Source organism: Salmo salar, chromosome ssa18 (genome assembly GCF_905237065.1).
Source record: "Salmo salar chromosome ssa18, Ssal_v3.1, whole genome shotgun sequence".
In the NCBI taxonomy this organism is placed as follows: domain Eukaryota; kingdom Metazoa; phylum Chordata; class Actinopteri; order Salmoniformes; family Salmonidae; genus Salmo; species Salmo salar.
The window spans coordinates 8863792-8879325 of record NC_059459.1 but is presented as its reverse complement, the minus strand read 5'-3'; the positions used below and the strand labels follow the sequence as shown (position 1 = coordinate 8879325).

The following is a 15534-nucleotide window of genomic DNA, read 5'->3' as shown; positions in this document are numbered from 1 at the left end:
AAAAATAATATCTTTGGAATGGTGGCTGTCAGTTTTATAAATAATATATACCATTTTGAATTTTCAGGAATATAAAATTCAATTACTGTATCCTCGACGAGGGCCATGTGATCAAGAACGGGAAGACCAAGCTCTCTAAGGCCATTAAGCAGTTGGCGGCCAACTTCCGAGTCATCCTATCAGGAACGCCCATCCAGGTGGGCGCATAAACTTCAGCCGATTATTATATATATTTTTTTAATTTAACTTTTATTTACGTAGGCAAGTCCGTTAAGAACAAATTCTTAATTACAATGACGGCCTACCCCGGCCAAACCCGGACGACGCTGGGCCAATTGTGCTCCACCCTATGGGACTCCCAATCACGGCCGAATGTGATACAGCCTGGATTCGAACCAGGGGCTGTAGTGACGCCTCATGCACTGAGATGCAGTGCCTTAGACCGCTGCGCCACTAGACAGCTTTTTTTTTTAAAGTCAGTAAAGAATGAGCAAAGGCGTCTGCAGTGGATATGAATCTGTTGCAGTGTGTTTGTTTTTGGTTTTTAGCACTTTTTTTTTTACTAAACTTTATTGTAAAGACCATGATCCTCTTGAGCTTCTTAGTGTTCTGTGCTCACTGCATCAGATCAATGTTGCCTAATCATTTCTCTATACTGCCCTAATGATTCCTTCCTCCACTCTGTGGGGCGGTTGGCCGTATTGTCTTTATATTGATGGGTGTGTTAGTGGATGAAATGAGGACATTATGCCAAGCCTATGTGACATTAATGGTGATGTACGTTAAATTCAGTGAATGCCTATTGGCCAGTCTGCCACTGTAGCCTTTATAGAGTAGTTCAGTCCAAGCAGTCGGACTACTTCCAAGTCTCAGCGTTTATTTCAGTCTAATACAACTCTTCTCACTTTCGGACTCTTTCTCTCCTTCTACCGCCTCTCAGAATAATGTTCTGGAGCTGTGGTCGCTCTTTGACTTCCTCATGCCCGGCTTCCTGGGCACAGAGCGCCAGTTTGCTGCCCGCTATGGCAAGCCCATCCTGGCCAGCCGTGACGCCAAGAGCTCGTCACGCGAGCAAGAGGCCGGTAAAGATCCGATTTTTCTCTGTTCCGATGTTGGTGTAACCACAGTTGTGAATGCCTAACAATGAGTGCACGGAAGCTGGGTCTTGTTCATTTGGCACTGTGGTTGTGACGATACTGTTGCGACACTTAGTTTTTCCCATGGCAAAAAAAATACAATCCCAAAACAATCTGACACTGACGGTGGTGTGTTTTTGTTTGTTGTGGTGACTGTTCCGCTCCTCCACTCTAGGGGTGCTGGCCATGGAGGCGCTGCATCGCCAGGTGCTGCCCTTCCTCTTGAGGAGAATGAAGAAGGACGTGCTGCAGGACCTGCCCCCCAAGATCATCCAGGACTACTACTGCAACCTCAGCCCTCTACAGGTACACTATGAAACCTCTGAAACACTGTTATAACGTCATATACACGGTCTCTTCATATGAACAGTTGTGATGGCCTAAAATCCCAAATAACTACTCATATGATTTAAGATGAGCAATTCCGCGCTTCACCTTGCTCAAACTGATCCCCCTCTAACACGCCGTCTCTCCCTCTGTCTGCAGGTTCAGCTGTATGAGGACTTTGCCAAGTCCCGGGCCAAGGTCAGTGTGGAGGACACCATCTCTACAGCCTCCATCCACGAAGAGGAGAATCCCACGTTGAAGGCCACGGGCCACGTGTTCCAGGTACACACACACAAACACAAAAAGTGCCTGGGGCATTTTTTTGCCACTTGTGACCTGCATCGAAAATGGTAGAAGGTGGCAGGTAGCCTAGCGTTTAGAGTTTTGGGTCAGTAACCGACAGGTTGGTAGTTTGAATTCCAGAGCCGACAAGGTGAAAAATCTGTCTGTGCACTTGAGCAAGGAACTTAACCTCTATGGGCTAGGTGGGACGCTAGCGTGCCACCCGTGGTGCACTCCATCAACAGCAGGTGCATTTCAAGAGCGGCAAATTTGAATCCAAATAAATGTCAAAATTCAAATTTTTCAAAAATACAACTATTTTACACCATTTGAAAGATAAACATCTCCTTAATCTAACCACGTTTTACGATTTCAAAAAGGTTTTACGGCGAAAGCATAAATTTAGAGTATGTTAGGACAGTACATTTACAAGAGTTGTGTGTAATGTTTTGTCAAGTCAAAGACAGGGTCACCAAAACCATAAAACCAGCTAAAATGATGCACTAACCTTTTACAATCTCCATCAGATGACACTCCTAGGACATTATGTTAGACAATGCATGCATTTTTAGTTCTATCAAGTTCATATTTATATCCAAAAACAGCGTTTTACTATGGCATTGATGTTGAGGAAATCGTTTCCCTCCAATAACCGGCAGTCAAGTCAGCGTCACAAATTAAATAATTAAAATTAGAAAACATTGGTAAAATATTATATTGTCATTTAAAGAATTATAGATTTACATCTCTTGAACGCAATCAACTTGCCAGATTTAAAAATAACCTTACTGGGAAATCACACTTTGCAATAATCTGAGCACTGCGCCCAGAAAAATACGCGTTGCGATACAGACTAGACGTCATGTTGGGGAGATCTAAAATCGAAAATACTATGTAAATAATCCATTACCTTTGATTCTCTTCATCAGATGTCACTTCCAGGTATCACAGGTCCATAACGAATGTAGTTTTGTTCAAAAAAGCTCATCATTTATGTCCAAAAATCTCCGTCTCGTTAGCACATGATGTAAGCCAGCCGGACTTCTCGTCATGAACGAGGGGAAAAAATATATTTCCGTTCGTTCAAACATGTCAAACGTTGTATAGCATAAATCATTAGGGCCTTTTTTAACCAGAACATGAATAATATTCAAGGTGGACGAATGCATACTCTTTTATAACGTATTGGAACGAGGGTACCCAACATGAACTCGCGCGCCAGGTGTCTAATGGGACATCATCGTTCCATGGCTCTTGTTCGGTCAGATCTCCCTCCAGAAGACTCAAAACACTTTGTAAAGGCTGGTGACATCTAGTGGAAGCAATAGGAAGTGCCAAAATATTCCTCAGCCCCTGTGTTTTTCAATGGGATAGGTTTAAAGTCAATACAACACATCAGGTTTCCACTTCCTGTCAGAAAATGTCTCAGGGTTTTGCCTGCCAAATGAGTTCTGTTATACTCACAGACACCATTCAAACAGTTTTGGAAACTTTAGAGTGTTTTCTATCCATATATAATAAGTATATGCATATTCTAGTTACTGGGTAGGATTAGTAACCAGATTAAATCGGGTACATTTTTTTTATCCAGACGTGCAAATGCTGCCCCCTAGCCCCAACAGGTTAACCGTCATTTCTCCAGGGCCGCCGTTGATAATGGCAGATACGCAAAACATTATTTTAAAAATCCCCCCATTTTCCTCCATAATTGTCTCATCGCTGCAACTCCTCAACGGGCTCGGGAGAGGCGACGGTCGAGACATGCGTCCTCCGAAACATGAGCCGCCTATCCCGGACGGTGCCGCCCTATGGCACACAATTTAGTTTTTTGCCCTAGCACTACACAGCTGATTCAAATAATCAAAGTTTGATGATGAGTTGGTTTATTGGAATCAGCTGTGTAGTGCTAGGGCAAAAATCAAAACGTGCACTCGGGGGTGGCCCCAGGACCGAGTTTGGGAAACACTGCCTTAGACTGCTGCGCCAGGCGGCGCACATTTCCATTTCACACATGCGTATAATAGGACACAATAGAAGCACCCACCAAATTATTATTATTATATCTTTTAAATTTGTGCGTATACACCATACTTGGTATTTATTTACATCCTCTTCCCTCTCCAGGCTCTGCAGTACTTGCGGAAGCTGTGTAACCACCCAGGCCTGGTACTGCTGCCACAGCACCCGGAGTACAAGCGCATCACAGACCAGCTGGCAGCACAACACTCCAGCCTCCGAGACATCCAGCACTCGCCCAAACTCTCAGCTCTCAAACAGGTACCGCTGTACCCCTATACCCTACCTCTAGGTGCCACTCATTCCCCATTCCTTACGCTGACCCCAATCTCAGCCACACACCACCCCTATTCCCCTCTCTGCCTTCACGTACCATCCTATTCCTATCCCCCAAATCTTCTCTGTTCCAGAAGTGGCAGTTATTGGGATAGTAGTGGAGCGAGGTGCAGATACCTCCTACTCCATACTACTCAACCCCTAGAGATAAAAACACCCCAGTGAGTAAGTTGTTATACTGAGCCCCCCCCTCCCCCCCTCTCCTATTCCAGTTGTTGTTGGACTGTGGTCTGGGCAGCAGCGGCTCAGCGGAGGGCACAGAGGCGGTGGTGGCCCCGCACAGAGTGCTGATCTTCTGTCAGCTGAAGAGCATGCTGGACATCGTGGAGCACGACCTGCTCAAGCCCCAGCTGCCCGCCGTCACCTACCTGCGACTGGACGGCAGCGTCCCAACTGGCCTGCGCCACTCCATCGTCTCCAGGTGAGAAGGGAGGAGCATGGAGGGAGTCTTTGGGTCCCGTGTGTGACAGTACAGATGAATGGCGTTGGTGTCAAACAAGCCTGTAATACTATCGTCAGTAGTGATGCCAGCAGTCCGTGTTATTATTCTCATTTTTTTAAGGAGATCGGGAGCTCCGATCTCCTTCCATGTTATTTGTTTTTAGGACGGGACCCCTTAGAAGTAGTTTGAGGGACCGCTATTGGGCTCAGACAGCAGGCTGAGCTGAGGCTGGAACCCACGTCGCCGGGGGGGGGGTATGTGTAGTCAGGAGCTTTTAGACTGCTACGCCAGACTAAGGCACAGTCCTGCCGCCTTTGCTGACGTGTCACTCACAAACCTCATCTGAATTGTGTGGCACTGTCCTTCTCTCGCTGTCTCTCTACGGTGCTCTGTCACGCTCGCTCTCAGGTTCAACAACGACCCCTCCATAGACGTGCTGCTGCTCACCACCCACGTGGGCGGTCTGGGTCTGAACCTGACTGGTGCTGACACGGTGGTGTTTGTGGAACACGACTGGAACCCTATGAGAGACCTACAGGCCATGGACCGCGCCCACAGGATAGGACAGGTAAACTACTGCCTCTGTATGGACCGCGCACACAGGATAGGACAGGTAAACTACTGTCTCTGTATGGGCCGCGCACACAGGATAGGACAGGTAAACTACTACTGCCTCTGTATGGACCGCACACACAGGATAGGACAGGTAAACTACTGCCTCTGTATGGACCGCGCACACAGGATAGGACAGGTAAACTACTGTCTCTGTATGGACCGCGCCCACAGGATAGGACAGGTAAACTACTACTGCCTCTGTATGGACCGCACACACAATGTCAAATAGAATATCCAGACCAGCACAGTGTGGTTTGGTTCGGCCTTACGGTGTGAAACAGGTAAAAACATGTTTGAGTGGATCAATTTTGAGTAAGCCGAGGCTTCAGAATCACTCGTCTTGATTCTGTGCAGTCCCAACTGCAATGTCGTTCGTCTCAGGCGTGCGCACAGGGCTTGGCCGGTTGGCAGTCCCGACGTAGTGACACATTTCTGTGACGGTGTGTCACCTCTTGCAGAAACGCGTGGTGAACGTGTATCGTCTGATCACGCGTGGCACCCTGGAGGAGAAGATCATGGGCCTGCAGAAGTTCAAGATGAGCATCGCCAACACCGTCATCAGCCAGGAGAACGCCAGTCTGCAGAGTATGGGCACCGACCAGCTCCTCAACCTCTTCACCTTGGACAAGGTCAGTAGCGCTCGCTTGGGTACACACGCACTAATACACGTGCATCGTTTTCCCCCCCCGTCTTAGTCATTCTACTCTTTCCCACACATCTATTTAACCAGCCTGTCCTGTGTGTGTTTCGATCTCTCTAACCTGTCTCTCTCTAGGATGGGAAGGATGATAAGGGCGAGTCGTCGTCCTCTGGAGGGAAGGCCTCCATTAAGAACGTGCTGGACGGCCTGGGGGACCTGTGGGACCAGCAGCAGTACGAAACCGAATACAACCTGGACAGCTTCATGCACTCGCTCCACTAGCCTCCTAGCCTCTCTTACCCAGCCGGGCTAAACCATTCAGGGTTTAGTGCTATCTGCCAGTCTGATTCTGGTTATCCCCATGGCTCCCTCAGTATTCTCCCAACCCCAAAGCCCACTTAACTAGACAGCCTTCCCACCTTTAGTCCTGTGTACCCTCCTGTCCCAGGGGAACAGAGGAGCAGGGTCATCTCTCCTTGAGACTGCCTGTACAGTGGAGCAGCAAGATGGGACTGCCCCAGGGACCACTCCAGCCCTGTGGTGGTCCCGCCTCCTAAACTGAAGTCTTAAAACACTCCCACGCCCACTTTTAGAGGACTACCAGTGTTCTATTGACTGTAGAGCCAAAAAACAAGATGTTTGACTGGAAGAAAGACGAGGGGGAGCCGTCTTATAGGAACACACGTGCGCACACACACCAGAGTGCTGGCTCTTTATAGCTGGTTACTGGATTGCACTGTCACTACTGGCTAGAAGGGGTGTTTTGGGGGTTTTATACCACCCCCCCCAGGTGGCGCTAGTCTCCCCACACATGTCCTGTGTAAGCACATTCACTTGACCTTTCTCGCCCACAGAACTCTGTATGGATCAGTTGGCTGGCCTGGCGCAGGATTGGAAAAGCCGTGGCTGCTCGTCCCCAACCTTGTGAAATGTCACTCTAAATGGAGCTGCGCTGAAGCAGCCTCACAGGGACTTACACCGCGGGGCCAACCTGAAACAAGGGGACTTGTCCGAGTTTTAAGAAAATGCAGACCTGTAAATATTTCTGTAATTGTTGCTCCTTGTTTAAACCGATAGTTCTAATAAATTCTAGAGCTTTCAGCGGGGCGTCCTGTTTTGTGCGTACAGTACTGTCCCCATAGACTGCATTCCTATGTTGAACACGGTCTAACTTTGAACACGGCCAGTAGAGGGTGTCCTTGCATTTAGGAAGGATGGCACTGAGATTAGCTCTGAGTGAAAGGTTGATCGGGACCATTTGAGGCGCAGCAAGAGAAAGTAAAGATGACTCTACCATGTCAGTAATACTGGAGCTTTAGTCTGAGGTGATGGACGAACTACTGACTACCAAACCTTTCAGACACGTCGCTGCTGCACATCTGGTACTTTGTGAATCCAGATTCCCTTTACTCTCAAAAAGGCACCATAGGTCATAATCTGCATCATAACCTTAACACAGACTTTACTAGAGGCTGTAACGATCAGTGTCCGACGGATGACGGTAATGTGTGAGGCATCTGAAGCCCCGCTTATACACGGTACTCATGTCTTTTGTCCTGATATTGTTCACGTTCTGATTGTGCCCACATTTTAGCCGTTGCGTCAACACATTGTATTAAAATGTTCTCAGATTTCCTGGTCCCTCCCTGTATGTCAATTATTTGACTTTCTTTCAAAATCCCCTTTATTTATTTACATTGACGTAGTAAGTCAATGGTGCCATCTGTCAATGATCCGATAACGATGGATCGTTCCTACGACGGCTGAAGATGCAACAGGCGTTGCCCAAAACGCTACGCAGAGAGAACATTCGCAAGTGTGTCGGAGCGTGTGTTGTTACTGATAGGATCGAAAGGCATCGCTGCTGTCGGATCAGCTTTCCTCATTCAAATCTTACCTTTTTACTTTACAATTAACTGCCAATACTGATGACGGATCAGCTCCTAGAGAGATCTCTTATCACCTTTTGGCTGCAAGTATTAAGTCTGCTTATTCTAATACTTGGTGCACTAACACATGAAACGAATTTAAGGACAAATTTGACAGCTGACAATTAGCAACTCAATTGAAATGTATAGGCCTATGTAGCGTACAGTACTCGTTAATGCAGTCGGTTTTCGTTTCAAGCATCTTCATCCCTTGTTTAACAATCGCAAAGACATTGGCAACTTCGTTCTGCAGTTACCAGTGGTCACAGATCCGTCTACACTTGTAAGTTATCCAGACAATGCATCCCCGACTACCTCGAGGTGGTCAGGGAGATCAGATCACAATGTCTTTTAATTGTCTACACCTGTAGAAAAAAATGTGGGCCCAATCAGAATGTGGACAAAGGACGCATGTCACCAGGTAATAATCAGTTGCTCCATCAGCCCCTTACCTGCAAGGGAATAATGCTGGACTTCTCAATTATGTTATCTGTTGAAGCAGGTTGGGTGTGGTACCTTTCCTCAGACACCTACTATGTGTAATATGATGGGTTCTGCCGCACGGAGGGACAGTTCTAGATTATGGATCACTGAACATGCACAAACAGCATGGAAAAGGGAGCGCTTGGTAGAAGAGTTGTCAAGGACAATGGCGCAAGTTGGTCGAACTTTTTGAAGACTTGTGATTTGACATGTCACATTAGTAGATGCTTGTGGCAAAAGCACAACTACGGTTTAACTTGCATACACATACTAAATGGTGCTAAACCCCTAATGACCTAAATGTAATCCCTCTCCTTGAGCATTACACAGGTGCTGGGGACAAAAGGCCACTAAAATGTGCAGTTTTGTCATCTGTGGCATTGTGTTGTCTGTCTCAAGTTGAGGCAACATGCATTAGGCATTATGATTGCAGGAATGTCCACCAGAGCTGTTGCCTGAGAATTGAATGTTTATTTCTCTACCATAAGCCAACCAGCCTCACAAGTGCAGACCATGCGTAACCATGCCAGCCCAGGACCTCCACATCCGGCTTCTTCATCTACGGAATCATTTGAGACCAGCCACCCAGACAGCTGATGAAACTTAGGAGTATTTGTCTGTAATAAAGCCCTTTTGTGAGGAAAAATGTATTCTGATTGGCTGGGCCTATGCCTACTCATGGCTGCACCCCTGCCCAGTCATGTGAAACCCATAGATTAGGGCCTAATGTATTTATTTAAATTGACAGATTTCCTTATATGAACTCAAAATCTTAAAATTGTTGCATGTTGCGTTTATTTTTGTTCAGTATAGTTCTCTTGATACGTTTCTTTTCTCACTTCACATCTTTCCATTCCAGTCACACACAGTCAAGCACAAATGCAAAGGATGAGAGAAAGAGGTGGAAAAGGAGACCATGCAAAAGACGACAATGTTTCACAGCATCATACAACTATGTTTAATACGATTTAGTTATTAGTACAGAAAAGGGAAAAGTAAGGTGGAAACTACACACTTGAAGCAGTAGTAGTAAGCATTAGCAGCATAGAAGCTCCCATGTTTTTTAAACCAGTTATGCTTGTCTGAATTTGTAGTATATATCCAAGTCAACGATTTCAAAGCCTCGTCAAGATGGAACCAGTAACCAAACCACAAATACAAAGTATAACTTTGAAAAATAAATTAAGCGATTTTGTCTGAGAACAAAAAACTATTGAGCAGGTTTTGAATAATTCTTTTTTTGAGATCACAACATGATGAAGAGGCCTAATGACTACCCAGAGAGAACATCCATGAAGCATAAGTACATACTATCCAAATTTAGTGTTACATGAAATATATAGGTATAATTAAAGAGGATTATATAAAAATGCCTCCACCAAACACATGATTTTCTTCCTACCAAGTCTTAGCCTTTCAGTTGCACATACAATTGCTTATTATTGTCAGGGTATGAAAAAGGATAAATACTAGACAAATACTTGGTGGTATGAGTGTAATACTGACCCTTAGGAGAAAGCAACCATTGGGTTAGTAGAAGAGATTAAGGATATTAGTAGAACACCACCTGTACAAACTGGTAGAAAAGCTAGAAGTAACATTCTTGGACCAGCATTTGCATTGGTGTTTTTATATCTTATTGATGACCATACTGTAGTACGTGAAGTGATGTCACAACACTTCATATGGACTACTAGTCTATGTAAATGAGGGCAAAAATCAAGTCAATGTCATCCCCTAAGAACACACCACATAATATCAAAGAGGATGTTAAAGGGTTTCTTGGGTCAAATGTATTTCAAATCTAAGGCCAGTTCATACACTACAGCAATCTAGCTGGTTTGGGGACAGAAAGAAAACATGCCAAAGATTTAGGACTCCTCTTATTACGATGAATGGATTCCAACAAGTCACACCCTCCACCTAACATTTACATTCATAGTTAAATCTCAATGGTCCACATAGCCACTTTTCAGGCTCCTACAGGGGTTAACCCACCATCTGAAACTAAAGGGGGGCTCATGTGACATGATTTACGTTTTAAGGAGTTAATGTGATGTCTCACATCAGTGGAAGTGGTGCGACATGGCCATACAACGTTATTGAAAGTAACATCATTGACTATACAAGGTGGGGTTATAGTAGTAGCAGCAGAAGCAGTAGGAGAGGTAAGTATCATTGTCCGGCTTCCACAATATCACAACATTCTGCTCCATTCTGCCTTTTTATTGTATTGCCTATTAGTTGGTTTTACATTACCAATCACGTAATACCAACCGTCATTGTGTTCTTTTTTTCTTCTTCTATTATCGTCACACTAATGTAAGCAACATCAGCGAGTTAACACAGGCTTTGCATTTCCAAAATCTAGACACTTAAGTAACAATATTACAAAGGTTTTTCAACTTCCAAAAATAAAAGTCAAACAAAACAAAAATATAATTTTTTAAGAATTAGCATCATAAAATTCATTTATTTCATGTAAAAATGCTAAATAATATTAATGACATTGACCAGATATGAAAGTCTCCCCCAGAAATAACTTAATGGTTGAGAAATAAGTAAAGAAAACACAAAATAAAAATGAAAATATTTAAATATGTTTAAAGTCTTTTCTTTTTAGTAAAAATCTCAAAAAATAATGAAAATGTTCTCAGTACAAAGGCTACATTACTACTGGAAGGTACTAGCATGTAGAGTAGGTAAATAAACAGTAGAAAATGATTTTAGTGAATCGCAATGAAAATAAAGATTTATGCCGCCTTTTTTTTTTTCTTTCTTTTCTTTTTTGAATTTTTTTTTTTTACAAACAGTACAAACAGTATTGCACATTACAACAAAGAACAGGTTCTTAGCCTTAATTTTTTGACTAATTCAAGTCTTGCGTGAATAGAAGGCCACCACTCAATTGATGCACCTTGGGGACTTTAAATCAAGTTACAGTTGAAATCAAGTTATACTTGTATCTCTTAATTTTAAAAAATTACATTTTTCTTTCCACCTCCATCTGCTCAGTCTCTTTTTAAACAATGTCAGGCTAACAAATCAAGGTATGTTGCTTTTACAAAACAAAAAAGGGAGCACATACTTTTAGGAAACGTAAAAAAGTGTTCTTAAAAAATAACATGAACAGAAGATCTCTTTCACAATTCTGGTCAGCATAGTAAATTATTGATTATAAACATACAAAAAAGGGAAGTATCTTCAGTTATATTTCTAAGCACCTAATAGACTTATTCCGTAGATTTTTATTTTTTTGGTGGACTAATGTTTTCCATGGAAGACTACCACTCATATGTTTGTCTTAGTGACTGCGCTTTCACGGGTTATCAGACCAGCGGGAAACTCACTCTAAGCGCCTCTGTAATAAGGTAGACTCTTTACTTCAGCTAACAACATCATTATATTAAAGTTATAATGCTCTAGCTCCTTCAGTTGTTTTTTCAAAAAATACAATTTAAAATTAAGCAAATAAGCATGACAAAAAAAAAAAAAATCAACCACTTGTTAAATCTCTCGAATAAATGTAATTACTTTTTTTAATTTGAATAAACTTAGAAAATATCAATTTCTCTCCTAATATATTTCAAAATTGAGGTATTGCAAAAAGATCATGTCAGTCAGAAAGCACGCTTTTTCATTTTTCTCTCAACCAAAAAAATAGCTGACTCTTGAAAACTGTCCAGATAGAAAGAGTAGTGCATAACAAATGTCTATTATAGAGAAGGAACAAACATAGAAAACCCTTCTGGGCGGGGAAAGAAATATCACAAAAACACCCAGAATTCACTTTCATAGGGATACTTATTATTACTCATGGTTAGTCTCTTTTTTTGTAGTTTTTTTTCCAATAAAAATAAAATGAAATGTCCACCATTTTAGCAGGTCATTATTCTACTTCAAGCTTTGCAGGAAAATCTGGATAAATACGGTAAACCCAGATAGCACACAATGTTCGGGCAATGTTATTACAACCCCGTAGCCATGTCGAGACAACGTTATGTGCGGGCTGAGAAGCTCAGTTAACTAAACCACAAGTCTCCAGTAGCTTCAATGTTCGGTCTGTCTTCTCATCACTGTCTTTAATGCCTTGTCACCACAACAGTACAAATGTTTCTAACTTGCACCTTGTAGCCCACAGACATGGGGCTTAATGCTTCGCGCAGTATCATCTGTGGTCTCCGTATGTGTTGGTGGTTTAAGTTGAACATATGGGAGCTCTTTGGTTTTTTTGGGGGACATGATCCTACGCTTTGTCAACGGTACAGACAGTGGTTGTGTGTTTCTCAGAGTCAAGCTCACTTAAGTCTGTCATATGTTCTGTGTGCGTAGGTGTGTGTTTGTGTGTAAGAGAACGAGAACCTGTGTAAAGTGAGTGTGTGTCAGACCTGGGTTCAAATACTATTTCGGTTATTTTTAATTACTTTCAAAACATATTTTTGATTTGAAAATACAAGCAGTTGAATATTGGAATGCATTTGGAAATACACTTGGAAAGTATTTGAAAATACTCAAATATACACCCATGCAGTTAATTCTGGTATTTGAAAATACTTTAATATAGTAGGCTTTTATAGGAAATTATTTGAAAATACTTATAATAGAAGTAGTTGATACAGGCCACATTATTAGAAAATACTCAAATACACAGAAAATAAGTATAAAAAAAAGAATACTAAAATACACATGTATTTGAACCCTGGTCTGGTGTTTGTGTGAATGTGTGTACGTGTGCATAAACTAGCTCATGAAGTTTCACATGACTTTTGTCGGACATCAACAACAGTTAAAGCAAATCACAGTTATAGGCATACTCAGACCTTACTACATATGGTATAAAAAAATCCACAATTATATTAACAAATCACTGCAAAAAAGTACTACACCTATCATAGACAGCTTAAATGATATATCCTACATCTCGTTGGATTCATGATTCATATTACGTTTTCGTCATCTGGTTAGGTTAGCCACCTTGTGCAGAAGCAGTGTTCATACTGCCCCTGTGGCTATTAACTTATATCTCACTGAAGGTGTTGGATTTTTGACCAGTCTGTCTTCCCTATTGTGTCCAGTTCCTTGCTAGTCGTACGTACATCTATAGCATGTTGTGCAAACATGGGCAGATTTGAATAGTAGACATGATACTTAAATTATATTGCATGCAGCAACTTGATTGAAATACTGTATACATGCATTAAGGGGTGACCCCCCACCCCCTTTACCCCGCAACATACTAGGCATAATTTAGTAATGGACAACCCCCTCTCATCATTATATATATATAAAAAAAATATACATTGAGTCATTTAGCAGACGCTCTTATCCAGAGCTACTTACAGGAGCAATTAGGGTTTAAGTGCCTTGCTCTAGGGCACATCATCACAGTCGGCTCGGGGATTCAAAACAGCGACCTTTCGGTTACTGGCCTAACCGCAAGTCTACCTGCAATGATAGCCTGTCATCATCCTTATCACCAGGTGCCATCATAATTGCTATAACACCCTAGCCTGAATAAATTACTACGGTATCTGTTAATACCATGGATTTAGCAGCAAAAGCTATTGTGGCATTACATTAACATAATGCTAGAAAATAATGTTGAATATAAACAAAGACCTACTAATTCAAAGCAAAACAAAATTTGATTTCGCCTTGAGGTATTCATTTGACTATTTTCAAAGTCAAAATAGAGAGAAAATATAGCCATGTTAGTTGTATCTGGGCTACTGTGGCCCACACTACTGGATAATTGTTTAGTCTTGCTACATCTTATGCCACCCATTCAGTTTTTCTGTATGCATTAATTCTATTTTTGCCTTTGGTAATATTTTTTACAAGGGGCAATATCCTAAAATAAAATGTAATAAGTGCATGTTCCTTTCACATAGAATGTAATTATCTATATATGTATAGATAGATATATAAAACAAAAAGAATATACCTTTTAAATATATATGTACTGTATAGTATCACTTCTGCCACAGCTCCATGGGGTTCTACAGGAGACACTGACCCACCTGGTCATGGAACAGGGGACTCAAACATAAATCAGGTTTCTCTAACATACCATCCCATGTGTGTTTAGTGAGTATTTGTGCCACAGTGCAAATTCTAAGCAGATAGACTTACGCAATACATTTTTTTCCCCACCCTATTATCATAAGGGTACACTGGACAATGAGTTTGTAGTCAAGCGTTGTAGTTTGAAAGAGAAAGAACCATGTATTTGTAGTTCTTTTCACTGATGTCGAGGTGGTGGGGAAGGGGGGGGGGTGCGAGGGCTCATCTCGACCCCCTCAGCTCCAGCGGAAGGACACTTGTCGAGGGCGGTCGCCCCCCTCCTTCACCAGTGGCTTGTGGAACTCTCGGCCCGCCCGGGAGTGGATACTGGCCCAGCAGTACTCACAGTAGTACTGCAGGCAGGTGACATTGGCACAGAAGAAGGGGGCAAACTTCCCCCCGCAACGCGCCCCCTGGCACTCGTCACACATCTGGTCGTCCAGGACGTAGGGCTTCACCTCAACCTGAAGGTCAAAAGTCAGAGAAAGGAGACACTTTGGTTTATTAACTTCTTGGCCTGAGGAGTAGATTGAACTCAAACTTGAATATTGATTCAAACTTGAATCTCTATTGTCAGGATGTAAACAAAGGTAGTCTATATGCTTTATGCAAAAAGTTTGACCAATTGCAAGATAGTGCCACTAGCTCCTGAGTCCGGAAACATTAATGTATTATTTACCCCTATAATACCACTGTGACTTCCTAAAGATTCAAAATATCAACTTCTCAAATATGTTTCTGTCTCTGGCTGTTCTTATTTTCCTCTCTATGGGTAAAGCACTGCAAAAACTGGTGTGGCGAATGTTGTAGATTCAAAATGGCTGCCATGTGTCCCAAGTGTTACACAACATTCTTAGACCACTGTCTGGGACTCTTTATGCACCGAAGCACGTGTACTTCTACACACACAAACACACACGAGAGAATTCAAGTCCGATGACCGTTGCTGACGGACAGAGTATCTAATCTGCGTCTCCATGGAGATGACACAGTGTGTGAGCATGGCCTGGTTACATACAGGAGGTCCCTCCACTACAGCCTGACAGTAAAATCAAATTTTACTTGTCACATGCGCCGAATACAACCTTACATTGAAATGCTTACGTACAAGCCCTTAATCAACAACGCAGTTAAGAATAAAAAAATAAATAATAATAATAAAAAAGGAAGAAGTAATTAAAAAGCAGCAGTAAAATAACAATAGCGAGACTATATACAGGGGGTACAGGTACAGAGTCAATGTGCGGGGCACCGGTTAGTCGAGGC

At 42.6% G+C, this 15534-nt stretch overlaps 2 protein-coding genes across 10 annotated transcripts in view; one reads left to right on the top strand and one right to left on the bottom strand.

The window, feature by feature from the left end:
* The window catches only part of LOC106576794 (TATA-binding protein-associated factor 172), a 71256-nt gene extending 64361 nt beyond the window's left edge, over positions 1-6895 (top strand). Inside the window, exons 31-39 of one of the 3 annotated variants that reach the window (XM_014154203.2) lie at positions 68-197; positions 941-1082; positions 1312-1442; positions 1623-1745; positions 3870-4022; positions 4310-4518; positions 4948-5107; positions 5613-5783; positions 5930-6895. In XM_014154203.2, the coding sequence (XP_014009678.2) occupies positions 68-197; positions 941-1082; positions 1312-1442; positions 1623-1745; positions 3870-4022; positions 4310-4518; positions 4948-5107; positions 5613-5783; positions 5930-6076 (1366 nt within the window). In that variant the 3' untranslated portion in view covers positions 6077-6895. Of the gene's footprint in view, positions 1-67; positions 198-940; positions 1083-1311; positions 1443-1622; positions 1746-3869; positions 4023-4309; positions 4519-4947; positions 5336-5612; positions 5784-5929 lie in introns of all 3 variants that reach the window. The other 2 variants (XM_045700725.1, XM_045700724.1) reach the window with 2 other exon arrangements.
* A 2244-nt stretch (positions 6896-9139) lies between these two features.
* Positions 9140-15534, bottom strand: part of LOC106576796 (cytoplasmic polyadenylation element-binding protein 3) — a 68129-nt gene continuing 61734 nt past the window's right edge. For all 7 annotated transcript variants that reach the window (XM_014154210.2, XM_014154213.2, XM_014154212.2 and 4 more), the window contains one exon: positions 9140-14732. In XM_014154210.2, the coding sequence (XP_014009685.1) occupies positions 14505-14732 (228 nt within the window). In that variant the 3' untranslated portion in view covers positions 9140-14504. The remainder of the gene's footprint in view (positions 14733-15534) is intronic.